The 18,156-nt window shown below is 34.0% G+C and overlaps 1 protein-coding gene and 1 non-coding gene across 5 annotated transcripts in view; one reads left to right on the forward strand and one right to left on the reverse strand.

Moving 5' to 3' along the window:
* Positions 1-18,156, reverse strand: part of ATF7IP (activating transcription factor 7 interacting protein) — a 122,897-nt gene that overhangs the window by 89,723 nt on the left and 15,018 nt on the right. The window contains exon 1 of one of the 4 annotated variants that reach the window (XM_040488854.1): positions 15,876-16,188. The exons of 1 other annotated variant lie outside the window; for it this stretch is intronic. In XM_040488854.1, coding sequence (XP_040344788.1) covers positions 15,876-15,892 — 17 coding nt within the window. In that variant the 5' untranslated portion in view covers positions 15,893-16,188. Of the gene's footprint in view, positions 1-7,295; positions 7,630-15,875; positions 16,189-18,156 lie in introns of those variants that run through there. 2 more of the 4 variants (XM_040488853.1, XM_040488856.1) reach the window with 2 other exon arrangements.
* LOC121039133 (small nucleolar RNA SNORA40) lies at positions 895-1,012 on the forward strand. The gene has a single exon (XR_005794649.1). It is a non-coding gene; the product is annotated as a small nucleolar RNA SNORA40 (small nucleolar RNA).

The raw sequence follows: 18,156 nt of genomic DNA on the forward strand, positions 1-18,156 counted from the left end.
ACAACCTTGTGAAATTAATCTGCAAAAAAAAAAGGCAAAACAGGAAAAAAACTGAAAGTCAAAAGAAAAAATGATGCTTGCCTTCTCAGATGTGAGAGCATATGACAAAGCAGTAATTATCATAAGTATTAAAAGGTGAGTGCAATAAATTATCTAGAAGACAGACACAAGCAATAAAATATCTGATAGAGACAACATCAGAAATTAACAGGGAAATGAATAGACTTTGAAATAAATGGTTGAAAATGGATCAAAATAGCAGTTGAGTAAGTGATGAACCACTGAATTCTACTCCTGAAACCAATATTGCACTGTATGTCAGCTAACTAGAATGTAAATTTTAAAATTTTGAAGAAAAAAAAATAGCAGTTGAGCATATCAGTACAATAGCAAACAAACTAGATACAAAATCACAAAAATTTTCAAAGGCACAGAAAGCACTACAAGTAACCACAAATTCTGAGAAATACTTGAAAACTAAAAAGCACAAAGATATGGAATTAGTATCCAGAATAAAAAAGAACACCTATTACTGAATAAAAAGGACAATTCAAAATAAAAATTAAAAATCATAAACAGGCAATACATAAAAAACCAAACATAAGAAAAAAGTTAAACTTAATAATCACAGAAACACTAAACAAAAGAAAACACATTTTTACACATCTGATTGGCAACTATATTTAGCAATAATATACAGCAGTGAGTAGTCTCAATACATGGCTGGTAGAGGACATCATTGTCATAACCATTTTTAAAGGCAAACAGGCAAGAACTGTGCATCATTTTGACACACCAGAGATATTTTGAGAAACCTATCTTAAGATAAACTAAAATATTTTAAAAAGGAATGTTATCATGATACCTACTAGTGAACCAAAATAGCAAAAATACAAATTGTTTTTGTTTAGTTTGTGGACAAAGATTTAGACTTAGACAAAAATAAATTCTCTCTTGCAATCCAGAACTCATTGTTCAAGTATGAGTTTTGATACAGGTAAGAAGGAACATGATACCTAAAAAAGATAAAAGTAATGAGGGTATTGATAAACATGAAGGTTGGTTCCAGGACTACAGAATTACTAAAACCATATGATAGAAGGGAAATCTCAGCCATACTGAATTAGTATTCTAATATTAATGTTGACTTGAAACAAAGATGCCTTCTTTTTTTAGGTGTTTTCATTTGAGAATACAATGTGTGGGTTTAAAAGTATTGGTGTATCCTAATAATCTGTACAATTTTAGGGTGTGATAGTTCAGGGGTGAACATGATTTGAACTTATTCATGTTTAGAGGGTGTCTGAAATGGAGAACCAGGCAGATCCATCTACTCTGACCCTAAATGAGGCCCTAAAGTAAAATTGCTTAAAGAAGCTGGATCCCAAAAATTACAAGTGGGGAATTTTTGAAGTATGTCCATATTCAGGGGGAGATCGAAGAAGCCCAACCAAAAGAATTGTAGACAAAATGACAACAACGACTGTTCATAGAACAAAAAGTTCTTTTTTTTTTTTTCAACGTTTATTTATTTTTGGGACAGAGAGAGACAGAGCATGAAAGGGGGAGGGGCAGAGAGAGAGGGAGACACAGAATCGGAAACAGGCTCCAGGCTCTGAGCCATCAGCCCAGAGCCTGACGCGGGGCTCGAACTCAGGGACCGCGAGATCGTGACCTGGCTGAAGTCGGACGCTTAACCGACTGCGCCACCCAGGCGCCCCGAAAAAGTTCTTTTTAAAAAGACAATTTGAAGATGATAATTCAGACACTGGAGGAACTTAGGTGCCTGACAGTGGAAGGAATCACAAGTGAAATTCATTAAGTAAAGGAATTTACAGAATTTAAATTTAAAAAAAAAAAAACAAAACAAACGAACACACAAACGGGCGCATGGGTGGCTAAGTCGGTTAAGCATCTGACTTCAGCTCAGGTCATGATCTCACAGTCCGTGAGTTCGAGCCCCACGTCGGGCTCTGTGCTGACAGCTCAGAGCCTGGAGCCTGCTTCAGATTCTGTGTCACCCTCTCTCTGACCCTCCTCCGTTCATGCTCTTTCTCGGTCTCAAAAATAAATAAACGTTAAAAAAAATTTTTTTTAAATACAAACAAATATAACACCCATCACTAAGAAAATAGGTTTAAAAAAAATGCTGTGGAGCATCCACACTAAGAACACGAAAAAGGTTAAGAAGAATGTGGTAGATTTCTTTCATGGGCATGAATATAAAGTGTACCACAAAGCAGCTGCAGAATTCTTAGTACTTTTGTGCTGCAAAAGCTGGAGTCAGACATACCTTTTTGAATACTGGTACTATTGTTTCCTAGCTAAGTTACCTGTTCAAGATAATATATCCCCTCTTTTCCTCAGTATCCTCAACTATGAAATTGAAATGGTTAATGATGCCTCTCCTCCTAAAAATGTTACAGGGGTTAAATGGGATAATAAAATAGAAAGTACTTAGGTATGTAAGTAGTCAATATTTTCCAGGTTTTATATGTCATTGTGTTAAAACACACACAAAAAAACATATTTCTAAATATTTATATAGGAATGCAGTCGATATTTTAAAGTCTGGAAGAATAAATGCCAAACTAGTTTATAGCAGGTCACACGGAGAAAGACAAGAGAACAGAAATACAGAGTTTCACGTAGGTGTGCCAGTTCCAATTTTCATAATGAAAACACATTCATGCAATCTGTATGTTAGCGGTTAAACTAGCTCCACTTTTCCCCATCTCTTCCACGCTAATGATAAGCCAGGGCAGCAGTGGCATTTAAAAATGTGATTAGTTGACCCACCCAGACATTAAACCCCAGAAGAGACAGAGAAGGGAGGCTAATATCCAAAAGATAAATTCCCAGCATTTCCCATGAGCAGCAAGTACAAGTATCACTTCCCAACCCCTCACAATCACTTGATTCGGCACTGATGCAAAATAAAACAGTAAATCTCAGATACAAAAATGAATATAATCACAAATAGGTGCCAAACCCCACAAGCAAAAACTAGTTAATTGCCAGAATGAACAGAAAACATTCCAAAATAGTACATTAAATATCCTGAAAGCGTACTGTACCCAAGTTGATATAAAAGGAAATTAATTTTAAATATTAGAAATTCAAATCATGAGCTTCATGGACACAGCTGAAGTGAGACACAGTTAATCAAAACCAAATGCTCTCTCAAAATACTATACAAAGGAAAACAGAAAAGCTAAGAGAGATGGAGAACACACCCAGAAGCAACAACTTTCCCTGAAGATGAGTTTTAGGAAAATAAGAACTGAGAAGAAAAGAAAATAAGAAAAACCAATTCAGAGTTAAATTTAAAAATATATATATACTTTTTCCCTAGAACAGGGCTACTAATTACAAAAACAGACTAAATGAAACAAGCAAAAAAACCTAACACCTAGACATACTGGGTTAAGATTTCAGAAAACCAATGAAGAAATACTAATAACTTAGAGTAAAAAAATCATTTAACCACAAAGGAAAAAGAATTAAACTGACATCAGACTTGTCATCAACAATACTGAATGCTAAAATAAACAAGAGAATATCCTCAAAGTTCAGGGGAAAAGTTATTTTTAGCCTCAAATTCTACTGCCAGAAAAACTAGCAATCAACAGGATAGAGAAATAAAGATGTTATTTCTGAGCAAAGACTGAAGAAACAGACCCTTGCTAAAATAATTACACAAAGATATAGTACAGATACAAGACAGCAAAAGACCCTAAGAAATTGGAGGAATGCTCCAAAAGGAAACATCAATGCTCCAAAAAACAAGTAAAACTCATGGGCTGGCTGAAATTGAAGATCCATCACCTTCAAAATAAATATTCTGGAATTAAAATCTCAGATAACCATAAGATGGGAGTTAACAGATATATGGGTTGTGAAATGTAGGGCAAAAATAAAATTGTCAGCCTAAAAAAAGTATCTGGTTTCAAACTGGGTAAAGTGACAAAAATATCAGATATGCATTATAAAACAAGAGACACACCCCATAACAAAATAGCACAGAAAGGTTAAAAAGTTAAAGGACAGAAAAACAATACACTATTTAACATGAAAAAAGGAATTCAAATAGAAAATCATGTAATTGGACAAAAAAAATATATTTCCTATAGATAAAAGGTACAAACTACTAAATTGTATCACTTCAAATCATATAAAGCAAAAACAGGATTAAAAAAAGTCAGGAAGAAATTAATACATCCACAATCAGGGCTAAACACACCAATCTACAGATGAAGAAAATGAAAGCAGTATAAACAATGCATTTCTTAATCAACATGCTAAAAAAATAGAAAGATAGAACTGTATGTCCATCAAACCTAGAACATGCATTTTCCATGAACACATCTGACACACAATATTGATCACATATGCAGTGACAAGGAAATATTAATAAATTCAAAGACAAAAAAAAATCACACAAGGCCACATTCTCTGGCCATAAGATAACAAAGTTAGATGAGCAACAATGAAATGAGAGGAAAAGGATCTCCTTATAAATTTAAAAGAGTAAAAACTCTTTTGGATTAAGGAGGAAATCATTAAGGAAATGACAGCCTTAAATGCACATATTAATAAAAAAAACCCACAAACTCAAAAATGTTAGTAAAGGAGGAAAGGTATTACAATAAAAACAGAAAATTATGAGAGAAAACTCAATAAAACAGCAACCATCCATAAAACCAACAGCCAGTTCTTTGAAAAAAACTATTAAAAAGTGGAAAATATATCAAGGAATATCAAAATAAAATATAATAAACAATGTAAGAAATTATTAGAAAACATGTAACTACAAATATAAAGCATTACAATACATTGAAACAATGGTTCAAATATCCAGGTATATTAAAGGTTATCAAAGGTATGTGTGAAAAATACTAAGGGATTTGAACTTATGCAACTAATCAATAAATTTCATCAGTGCTAGGTGGCTGCCAGAAATGTCAAAACAAAGTTAAACTGCAGACCCGAAGCACACTAAGGGAAGAGAGACATTTTTTACTATTACATTTATTTCTGAGTGTCCCAGATAAAGAGGGACTCAAAAAACAGTAGGACAAAACAGGATGATCAGGCCAAAGAATGACCTAGAACAACGTGTTGTATGAGGAGTAGTTGGGAAAATAGAGGATATTTAGCCTAGAAAACACAGGTGAATTCTAATGACTTTCTTTAAATAGCACTGGATCTATCATGTAAAAGAAATACAGAGAGAAACGGGCAGGTAGGCAGGCAGACAGACAGACAGACGGACAAATAGACGGGCACAGAAACAAAAAAATGAAAGGCCAATACCACCTCAAAATCAACAAATGTTGATTTGTTCAGATGACTCCCCCCAAAAAAAGGAATTGCCTTATGAAATTAGAGACTCTCCCTCCTGTCATTAGAAATGTTGAAGCAGAAACTAGATAATTCTTGTTAGAAATAATAAACAGAAGATTCCTGTGAGAAGTGTGATGTTACTTGATCACTTAGGTCTATTCCACTTCCAAGATTTTAGTATTCTACATTGTTTGCTAATAAATTTTGTTACCTAAGAGGAACACAAAAACTAAAAACTCAAAGTTTATCCCAGACTTTTGAATCATTCACACTCAACTCCAATAGTCTCAAAGATTACACATCTTTATCCTCAAGACATTTATTACTGTCTTACATGCTTCTCTTTAGGGTTACTTGTCTATATAGAAAATACTCTTCCATGTACTTTGCTATGACCCCCAACTGAATATTTATTGAACTGCATTCAATAAATTCCTCTGTTTTGGTCTAATTCCCTTGCCTCTTTACCTATAAATAAAACCCCATCAGTCGGCCTCGACTATTCTCCTAATCAAACATTTTCCCAATTAATTGCTCTAGAGAAGTGTCAAAACTTCCCAAATGTTTCAGAGATGTGTGTTCTCCACAAGAGAAGCAAGCCCTTCTCCCAATCCAATAACCTGCAGCACATAAAGCAAAATTGGTACCTTTCTACTATAACCATTTCTCTAATCCTAGTGAAGCTGTTTACTGAGATGAAACACATACCCACAAACAAAACCTAAGCAACACTGTCAAAAGACAAAAAGAAACAGGTTGTCCCCCTGATGCATGAGTGTGTGGCTTTCATCCATACTCTAGCTGGCCTCTAGCTTTTAAGTACCCGACTATGTAGTAATAAATGACCAATGGCCTTTCAGAGAGTCTAGAGAGCTCGAAGCCCCATCTAAAACTAACACTTCTAGGTTGCAGAAAGATCCTGCTGTTCAACTTCTAGAGAGGAAGGCAAAGAGCAAACAACTGCCTAATACCATCCCTTTCCTCCCTTACTTCTCTAAACTAGCCTCATTATCACCCATTGCTGTGTCACCTACTCACCCTCATCGCCCCAAATATATCAATCAGTAATACATTTTATCATTGGCCATACTGATATTAGCAGACACACATACTTGCATTTCTTTATAAACATAAATCTTTATGCCTTTATAGTATGGTTATATATTCTTTATGTTGTATAGTTTCTTATTTTTATTTAAATTAGATTACGGTTTTCTGTATGCAATTTTTCAAGCATACAAAAAATAATATAATAAATGATAATAATTGCTTCTTGCGACCCTTCATCTAACTTAAAACATATTAAAATAAAACTTCTAATACATTCATTTTAGTTTCAGTCTTAAATTCACTCTGTTAAAATGGTGATAAATTTAAGTATGTGGAAATGGAAAGGATAAAGGTAGAACTAGAAAACTTGACCATGTTATGTTCATAAATACACACTGTCTAATGTATGTCAATGAACCATTTGTGAAAACAGAAGCAGTCAGATTTTGATGATGAATTCAAAGTGGTACATTTACACTAAAACTTTATAGTTAGTAAGGTCATAAAATGTCATTTCTCTGTGTATACCAGTTGGTGTCACTACAACTGAAAACACAGTAACAAGACTATAATGAAAAGAGATCTAAAACTGATTTCTATGTAATATGAACATATTGTATGCATGAGTAATGTTCATATATGAAGCCCGTTAGTTCATTTCAATACAAACCTGAGGAAAATTATAAAAAGTGAAAATCATTTTTTAAAAGACCAAATCCAAATATGGTATTCTAAATCTCCTGAGAAATTTACATTAAACAATCTACTAACCTTGGTATGATTAAAATTAAAACCAAACAGAAAAACTTCCCAAAGGTGAGAGAGAGATAGACATAAGGCCTGAGGGGTCAAGGGTGGGAAGTGGGGGTGGTCACAAAGAAAGGACCTTAATCTCTTACCTGTGGGTAGCTTGATACTGTGAAAAGGGCTTCCTCTTCTGTGAACCACTGCTACTTAGTTCATTTGTATAAACATTAAAAGCTAATGCAGACTTCTAGAACAGCCTTCTTGAGCCTAAATTCCTTGCTTGGTTCATATTCATAAAAAATTAAAATAAAAAAAAACAGGCATACAGTAGATTGGCTACATATTAAAATTCCTTTCAAACAGTGGTTCACATCTGTTGTATAGTTTGTGCAGCAAACATCCCATTAACCACAAAAGCCAAAAAACGTCAGACAGTATGCCAATGAAGCTCACAGAACACACAAAGTACATCTTCCAAAGGACTGTTGCAAGTGAAGATGCCTAGAATCAGAATTCTTTTGTACTGCTTTCTATTCTGCCAACTATTAGGACTGCAGCAACTGTGTGCAGTTAAGTACCTCCCACATATTACCCAATAGTATCAATAGGCATAAAGCTATAAAAGCAGAACTATAAGCTTTAAAGGCTTATAGCTTCTCGTAATTCCACATATTGTCAGTTGTGGAGGTCTCAGTACTCTTATTCTAAAGCATCAACTCTGTTCTTTCAGTCCAAAAGGCTGAATTCTTATACATTCCAAACAGAAAATCCATGACACATATTATTTGCTGCCCTAGCACAGCCAGACTGCAGTTACAGCTAGCTGGCACCAGTAAGAACAATTTACATAAAGCAGTCCTCATTTCATGACCAAACTAAAGGAGAATACTGCTGAGTAAACCCTCCCCCATTCGTTCCCCAACAAGCACTGACTGGTTCTAGAATATATCTAGTTATGTATTTATCAATATGATTCAAATCCAGGTAATAAGAGAAAATCAACTTACAATTCTTATGTAACTGAAATTCTACTTCCACCATGCCAAAAATATTTCTAACACCCAGAGATATCCAAAAGCCTTAGTTTTTCTGTGGTATAGATCAATATGATTACATAAATCAAAGAATTGCTATTTTTAATAATCATTAAAAATACAAATTATAATTCACATTAGCTAAAAGCTGTCCTCATCCTACTCCACAGCCAACTTTCAAATTTTAACTAATAGCTTAAATAGTAAATGATCATTAAATACATTTGTTCTTAGAACCACACTGCTTTACATTTCACCAAATAATAAGACTTAATGCGTCTTCAAGTACCACTGTTACACATATTTACCACTAGTTAATATTACTAAAGTTTTTTTATAAACTCAGACATGGTAAATTACAAATATCTACACAAGAACATATTTTTTCAGTGGCACATTCTTGTTTAACCTAAATCATTCTTGTGCTGGTTTTACTGGCCAGATATGACTGAGCAAGAGTTGAGTCACTGTCTACGAAGTCCTTTGTTTAAATTTTTTTCAATAATTACCTTATGATCTACTAATAAATAATTCGATATCTTCACTTCTATCTTTCCACTTATTTTAGTGGGTATAAATATATTAAATTTCATTTTCAAATAAGTCTGGAAACTAGGTTAGTGCATATCTAAAATGATAATAAAATGAAAAGAAGTACTTAATATGCTAACTAGGGGTTATCCAAAATATGTTTATTTTTTAATCTTATTTTCAGCTGTTTTAAAACAGTGTTCTTAAACTATCTCTATATCTCTATTACACAATAAAGACAATGGGGCTCTAAATTAGGGGAAAGATAAAGTTATCATACATCAACAGGAATTAGTAGACTTCTAATCCTAAATATCTAGGTTTTCTTTGATAAGCAATAATAGAGTTTCTCAAATATTCTCTTTTCAGAATCTGTGCTCCACCAGCAGCAGGAGGAGAAACAGGGGCAAATAAATATAAATAATATGGTATGATTCCACATAATATACACTGTGTAAGGAACATTTGGCCACTGATCATAAAATCTCAGAATTGGAAACCATCCAAGTATTGTATTCCTTCCAGTTTTAATTTTGTTAGATGTGTCGTCCTTCTCTCTTCCTACTTTATGCATCAAACTCTTTAAATAAAAGTACTTGAAAATCAAAGAACCTAAAATCATTTAGACCAGCATAAAATATAACGTAATTAACAACTATTTTTTTAAAGCTGATTAAGTTAAACAATCACCTAACAGTGAATTAATCATAAGAAGTTAAATTCTCTACAACCTGCTTAGTAAAGAACCAATAATGTTAGTTATTATTCTAACTCAGTGCTTTGCAAATTAATAATGATAAATAACTAATGTTTTATTTCCAATCCATCAAAGATCAATACTTTTGTAAATACAATGAAAATAAATTACTTGAAAAGTGAAATAAAGAGGAGGTATATAAAATATATGCCTCAATTATTTTTATTATTTGACACAAGTGACATAACATTACTTTATCAGATTGATATAAAAATTTCTAGACACTCATAACTTCAGCTCTAATCTCATGGAAGACCAGAACACACAAAAACTAATCTGAACTGACCTTGAACTGGTTCACAGAGCACATTTTGGCAGTGTTCACCTAGCTATTCACTACCTATTCTATCTTACCCCCAGGATTCTCAATCCCTTGGTACTTTCACCTACTCATATTTAGTGTCTATCTTCCCATTTCTCCTGCCCCAATGTAAATTCCTTGAGGCCAGGGATCTTGTATGCCAGACATCAAAACAGTGCCTGGCAAATAACAGGTACATAATAAATACTTGTGAAATTTGTTGAATCAACTGATCAATTCACAATCCATTTTTGTTTTCACTCTATCATGCTTCCTTAGCACAAATAAGAATTCTTACTGTGTCCTCTATGAGCTCTTTAAAGTCCTCTCTTTGAAATTTAAACACCTTACTTTCTGGCATTTTTACTGTAAATCAGCCAGACCCCTAACAACCCCTTACCCTAAAGATCATTTTCTAAAGTATCCAAGTAGTCCAGATTTCTCTCCAATTACATAATGTTTGAAAAACTAAAACAAAAACAAAACAAAAACAAATGTGCCAGAGGGAACCTTGTGAAGAAAAAGTAACCAATATTTACTAATAATTTGTATCCCACACTGCACTATGTACTTTATATATACTATGCTCATTTAAATCCCAGTATCAACTCTGTAAGGTAGAGACTTTATTCCCATTTTAAAGATAAGAAAACTAAAGTCTGAAAATAAGCAACTAGCTTCATCCCATAAAAAATAATGCATAAGACTTATTGAGCACTTATGGTAGACATTACACTTTGAGCATTATATATATATTTCTCATATAAACTTCTAACTAGTCAGTGAAAGAAAATGAGTTCACTTTCACTCTGATCACAAAGTCTGTGTTCTTCCCTGACTCCTTATCTAATCCAAATCCAACTACCTCTCTCATTTCATGGTTGCAGAATGGTATAAGAGCATAAGTAATTTATCCAAAACTATACAATTAATGGCAGTACCAGACAAAAATAATCATTTCTTGACTTCCATACTAATAGCTTCCACTATGCATGCCAGGATACTTTTTGTCAGCAAAGGAAAACAACAGGTCACATGACTCCTGAGTAAGTAGCACCTGGTTTACTACAAGGAGGGTAGAAGTCCTTTGGCATATGCAAAAGCCACTCCTCAAACATGGTATTAAAGTCCCTCCTTTCATTAAACTCAAAGGATTCACTGAATCAGTAACATGTTTTCATCATTTCCATATGCACACATTAATGACTAAGAACAGACGGTTACAAATTACTACTAGAGAACTCTGTGGAAGTTCTAACCTGAGAGATTAAAAAAAAAAAAATCCCTTATTTGAACAGACTTTAAGCTTTCTCCCAAATCACTATCTCTTTTTGAAGTGTGAAGACTTAGGAAAGCAGGAGAATAAATGTTTCCTGTGCAAGTTAAATGCTTTTGTAATTTCCACTAAAGTTTCCTCTCTAACTTAAAGCCATTTTCCAGAAAAGAGTAACATTTCCCTAGAGTTAGCAATGTCATGATATTACATGAATGTTAATAAGTTGGCTTTCATTCTGGAAAATGTGAAATTCAAAAACACATCAAATCATGATCATAAACAACCATGTTTTCTGGATCATTAATATAGTCTCAAAATAGTTGAGACAGTGAATGTTATATAAACAGAAGCAAACTTTTAACAAAAATAAGTCTACGATGGCCCTAAAATTAGTCTAGTGCAGTTAAGAAAGCTTTCTACTAGCAACTTTCTCATTTTAAGTGCTAAGATTTTTCAACTCAACAATTTAAACAAAAATCTTTTATAAAATGTATTTTATTTACCTGGTCAGTAAACTGTATATCTTGAATATATATCTTAACTTTTTCTTTTTTAATATCATTAAAAACATCAAAATGATAAATTTAAAGAAAAGAGGACTTATTATCACACTAAAAGATCTCAAGGTACTCCTGTTTCTAATCAGTATTTCTTTAATCTCTTCACTTTCTTTCTATTGTCACTTTTTGCTAATGTCCCTGGATCTCTTCAATCAGCACCACCGTACTCTAATACAGAAATCAGGACAAGGCAATTAGCAAACGTGCCACACCTTCTAACGAGTAAACTGTCTTCACATATGTGGTCTCTCCTACCAAGTAATGCGGGCTAGATTTTACTTATGTTTAATTTCTTCTAGGTTAAAAGATATATACTAAATATAAAAGGCTGTCAACAACCTGTCAAATAACTAGGATAGGGATTTAAAAGGAGTTTACAGGGGCCCAGCAGGTAATGTAATTAGTGAATAGGACCAAATGTGAACTATATAGTCCCTATCTGAAGGGACAGTGGCTACTCCACTGTAGATTATTTTTCTAAAGCAGAAATACATTGTTAGCAGTGCCCATTTTTCAGAGAGGAGACATCCAGATTTTTGCGTAAAATCTGACAGTTTTAACGACTGGACAAGTAGGACAGCGGCTAAAGAATAAAGTCTGTCAGCTGCCAATTTGTGGCTACTGAAAGAAAACTCTACTGTTAAGATCCTCACGTATACTGAAACACAGAAAATTCTAGGCCCTGAATTCAAATCATCTCTTCAGAGAAATTATTTTCTCAGGGTATATTTGGATTCAGCCAGACTAGAATTGAAACATTTCTCCCACTTACTCCCCTAATTCTGTAATGTCAACATTCTACATTGGCTTTACTTAATAAACATACCTGGCACTATCCACATACAGCAAAAGGTGGCTAATTTATGTAACAGAATAGGACCAGTAGTAGAAACATGAATACAACATATTACCAAGTGGATGTGGATGTACTAATATTAAAAACTTTTTTTTTTACATTTATTAATTTTGAGAGACAGAGAGAGACAAAGCATGAGCAGGGGAGGGGCAGAGAGAGGGGGAGACACAGAATCCGAAGCAGGCTCCAGGCTCTGAGCTGTCAGCACAGATCCAACGTGGGGCTCAAACCCATGAACCATGAGATCATGACCTGAGCCGAAGTTGGATGCCCTACCAACTGAGCCACCCAGGAGACCTTGGATGTACTAATATTAGTCAGCACTTCTTGCTTCTGAGTATGAGCTATATGACAAATTTCCCATATGGTTTAAACATGCCACATTCCTTGATCCAATCACATTTAATAAAGTACAGGACATCTGAGAAGCAAATAAAGTAGAAAGCATTCAAATATTACTGGAAAATTAGCATGCTGGATACTTGTAAAGTATTTTATGGTACTCTTCAGAAACATTATATAAACTAATTCTTAGCCTATCCTTGCCAAATAGATAAGAATTTTTTCCCATTTTACAGATGAGGAAACAACAGTCAGAAAATGGAATGAGTTGGGGCGCCTGCGTGGCTCAGTCGTTTGAGCAACAGACTTCAGCTCAGGTCATGATCTCACGGTTTGTGAGTTCGAGTCCCGCATCGGGCTCTGTGCTGACAGCTCAGAGCCTGGAGCCTGCTTCTGATTCTGTGTCTCCTCTCTCTCTTCCCCTCCCCCCCACTCATGTTCTGTCTCTCTCTGTCTCAGAAATAAACAAACATTTAAAAAAAAAAAAAAACTTAAAAAAATGGAGTGACTTGACCAATATAAGAAGAAAGTAGTAAAAACAACTCAAATTTAGGTTTGAACTCTTCATCCATGTTCTTTCCACTACATCAACATTTTCCTTAAAGGCTTATACTAATGAAATGGCTTAGGAAAAAGGATAAACAAATAGGGAGCTAAGAAGTGACAAAATAATAACACAAAACCTTAATTACCCAGCTCCCAGATTTATTATGCCTTCAGTTATTCACCTAATAGCTAACCTGTAATTCAGCATAGACAATTTGAAAACTGTCACCAATCCCAAAAGTAATAATCCCATTGAGGTCTAGTTTATGCTTATCGTTGCAAAAATGCAACATGGCAGGGAAAGAATTAGGAATATCCCAAGTAACCACAGTGTTCCTGTTTCTCCATGTACAAGTAATAATCAATGGAGTCATCTTGCAGAGAGTAAATTGTATAATCCACAATAGAAGGCAAAAAGAGTGGACAAGTGAAATTTCCTCCAAGGTCCCACTCTGAAGATCAACATCAGTCGGTCAATAATTTCAGCCTCACAAGTTTTTCTCTAGCAATAAACAAGAACAAACTGAGTAACTGGCTTGGACTGTATGAAATATTTGATATACAGTGAGCTGTTCATTCTATGAGAGGCATAAAAATAATAACAATGATTAAGGGCATCACACATTCACTTCCTGTGTCATACTCACTCTAGGGCAAAACCTTACTGAAAAGCATGATGGATAAAATCTCTCTCACACACTGAATTTGTTCTTCCTCTCTTTGGGGGGCAAGCTCATATGACTGTACTTACATAAAGTAATGTTCCAATTATAAGAATCCACCACATCACATAAAAGAGTCCTAACAACTTCACAAAATAATAAGCTAATGGAAGTGAAACAAATATGTTAAAGCTGTTAATGAAACGGAGTGATCCCAAATATACTTTAAGCCACTGTATAAATGGGCAATGATTAAGTTAGGAAAAACAATTATTTTCTTTAAAAAAAAAAAACAACAGTAGAACAAATATAAACATAATTTTGTGGCAAGGCAGCAATTCCAAACTGTTAAACTGTGCAAATATAGATCTTATACTCTACCTTTATGAAATTAAGAAAAAGAAAAAAACATAAAGAACATATGTTCTAGTATACTGAATCCTACAGTCCCTAGCACCTGGAGTTCTATAAAGAAGCAACCTAGATCCTAACATTAATAGATTATAATTGTCATATATCATCTGGTTTCAAACTTTTGTTTTCATCATAACAGCCTAATTGCTCTCATTTTATTAAATAAACTTACAATAAATAAATGCTATAAATTTGAATTATAAAATAAATACAAAACAATAAAACACCATATGTATCCCTTTTAAATACAGGGGTCTTTCATGAGAATTTAATGTGCAAAAAGTTGCTGTTTTTGAAAAGTTGCTCTATCTAGAAAGTTCAAAACTTACTGTTCTATGTCATATTAGTCAGGGATATATTCATAATACTCTAAACAAAATTAGAGAAATGTATTATACCATCTATAAAAAAATTTTAGTAACTACCACAATTTAAACATTAGAACTTAAAGTGTAACAGTTCTGCTGTCTGAAATATATGAATAAAAACTTCATACTCTCTGGATCTCTATGAACTTATCATATCTCAATAAACATTTCTACTTCAGAAGAATGTTAAGAAAGCTTTTTGCAAACTGTGAAACTAAATTTACAAAATCATGGAATTATATTATTTTTAACAATACCACAGGTTTAAACTAAGGCTAATGTGGACATCAGCAATTAATATCAATTAACTAAAACAACTGAGTATTTCTTTCAGCTCTGTTGTATTAGAACACATTAGCTAGGGAAAAAAAGGGGGTATCCAGAGCTAGATGTGAACTTGTTTCTAAACTCAAAATCTGAATCTGAATGACAATTTAAGCAAAAAGTAGTTAGCATAAAAAGTTATCACCATTAAAAATATGAAAGAATTGAATGACCCAGAGGAGGCAGCATAATGAGAAAAAATTGGAACGCACTATACAAAAAAAGTCTAACAGTGCTAAATTTTTTTTTCTTTCTGTAACTATGACTTATATTCAGAGAATTAACATTCTTCTCAGAAAGCTACCAAACAAAAGCTCCAACACACACACACACACACACACACACACACACACACACACACACACAGAAAAATCTCACTCTTCATGTAAAACAAGGCTTATTTATGGCTTCTTTCCAAAAAAAAAAAAATCTATTCAGAAAATATATTGTTTTTAATTTTTACAAAAAAATATCAAGCAAACTAAAATATCTAACACAAAAAGAATACTAAGTTAATTAGGGCCAGAAAAGCACTACTGTGGTGATCTAATGTTCTGGCAATGACAGAACAGAAGATGGTGAGAAATTACAGGAATTTAACCTTTGACCTCACCATCCTATGTACTGTTTCTATAAAAGAGGCTTAAAGCAAACATTTCAACTTCTTAGCAAGCTCCAAGTTCACCTTGCTATATAAACTCAGTAAAATTCAAGTATTTTTTAATTAAAATGTTCAAAGATAAAGAGTAATTGGTTCTTACCTCTGGTCCTGATGCATGTGCCAAGTCTCCTCACTGGCATAGTTGCTGCCTAAGCAGCTACAAAGACTAGGTCAGCAGCCATTTTGAGACAGCTGCACTGTCTCAGTTGCACTAAAGTGTAATTAAGATGGCTGCAATGTGCACTCAAGAACTCACACAGTGAAAACTCAGCTATGTATCAAAGAAAGCCCCTCCCACTTTTTCAGCCTGCAGGAAACTGAACACAGACAACAGCTAATGCATATACTGCAACAAACAATGCAGCTGCTTAGGACACAGAAAACAGAGAAGGCAGCAAGCCAGTTTTGTAACACAATGCCTGCGAATCCACCCCGACTTGCAATACAGACTTTGGGCACATCCAGATCCCAGACAGCTTGAAGTCCATGCCACATATTAGCAGTTACAGAGATAGAGCCAAATCACACACAGCAAACATCAGGGAATTCGCTTGAAAGAAAGCCTCCATTTCAGTCCAGAAAAAAAAAGTCTGCTCAAGGCCCTTTTTTTTTTTTTTTGTCTTTTATAGTACTTTTATCACAAAAAGAGTGCCAATTTTTAAAATTTCTGGAAAATTAAGTTGTTTAAATCCTGATAGCCAATTTCCATTTATAGAAGGCTAATTATTCTTTTTCCCCACAGAATCTAAGCCCCAAAGTACTCAAATCTAGCAGAATGGTTAAAGCTTGCAAATTTTTGAATCTTGACAATAATTTTAAGTAATCGCTGGGAAGAGACTAGAGTCATTAGAGCTACAATGACAACAAAGCTTATTTTGAGTCATCAGGTATAAAGATAAAAACAATTTCTTCTCTTTTGTAGTCCAGATGGCCACAAAGACATTTCCAGGTGAGTGTTTGGTCCCAGGGCAAATTAAATTTCATGCCCTGCCACAGACCTCCCAACATTTTAATATGGGTGAAAAACAAATAAAAATAAAGAATGTAGACACCCCTGGAGGAAAAAAAGAAAATTGGGAAAACAAAAGGGTAAAATTCAGTCGGAAAGTGGATATATAAACAAGACAAATTTGAGCGAGATCCCAACAAATCTGTCTTGGCAGTAACCTACCCATCAAGAGAAGTGAAGGACAAGAGCACAGAAGGAACCTGTGTGCTTGATAGATAGCTCACATCATCTAGGAAATCCACCTTTTCCTTCTCTTTTCCTTGGTTAAGCTTCCTAAAATCTAGTTGCCCTATGTGATCTTGTGTCTATCCACCACTAGATGTAGGTATTTATTAAAATTCATTAAGGGTGCAGGGAGGTGGAAGGGATATATTCAAAAGGCGATTGGCCCCATAAGTTGATGATTGTTCAAGCTGAGTGATGGGCACATGGAGTTGATTATTTCATTTTATTTCTGTATATATTTAAATCTTCCCATAACAAAAGTTTAAAAATGAAACAAAACTATTCAGCTTTTTAAAAGATCCCTACTTATTCTCCATTAGTCAAATTGGACGATGTACATAAAAACTGCTTCAAATAGTACATTGGGGGAAAAAGGTTACATTTAACCAAGCCAGATTAATTCTTCAAAAAAATAATAATAATAATATTCTCTGAGGATGGCTCAAATCTAGTTGCTAAAATCAAGAGATTGGTAAACTGTGAAAGATTCAAACAGGATAGACACTACTGTGGCACTAAAATGTGACTAAGGTTAATGTCAAGACAAATAGCCAAAATTTTTAAAGCTGCTGAATGAGCAACTTCTGATATTCAGGAAGCAGATTCTTTTGGAAGTCTGTTCTACAAAAATTTAAATTATGTAACACACCCTCAAATGTACCCTGTCCCATCCCCTCCTCCCCAAGCCTCCCCTGTCTTGCCAAATACTTTTCCAATGTAAATCCTGACTACTTTTTTCTCAGTCTAAGCTTTTTGAAGCAAGCTAAGTTGCTGGCTATTACTGTTAGCTATAACAACTCCTTTTCACCCAATTTAGACTTCAAAATAAAAGACATAATCTACATTCCCTCATTGTACCAATCCTCCTCCAGCCAATACAATCATTTAACTACCAATGTACTAGATTTTCTCTATTATCCCAAGGCACATTAAAAAAAAAACAAAACAATAAATATACTGATTATCTACTTCACACATGAGACTTTAGAAAACAAAGGAGTAGGGAAGTACATTAATATAGATCAAATCTTCAGATGAGTTTTACATGCATCATTTCAATTAATTCTCACACTAATCCTATGAGGTTATGTTACTTCCAACTCATGACTGAAAACAACAGGCTCAAAGATTAAGTAACTTCACAAAA

Source organism: Herpailurus yagouaroundi, unplaced genomic scaffold (assembly GCF_014898765.1).
Source record: "Herpailurus yagouaroundi ecotype Mexico unplaced genomic scaffold, PumYag 166, whole genome shotgun sequence".
Lineage (NCBI taxonomy): Eukaryota > Metazoa > Chordata > Mammalia > Carnivora > Felidae > Herpailurus > Herpailurus yagouaroundi.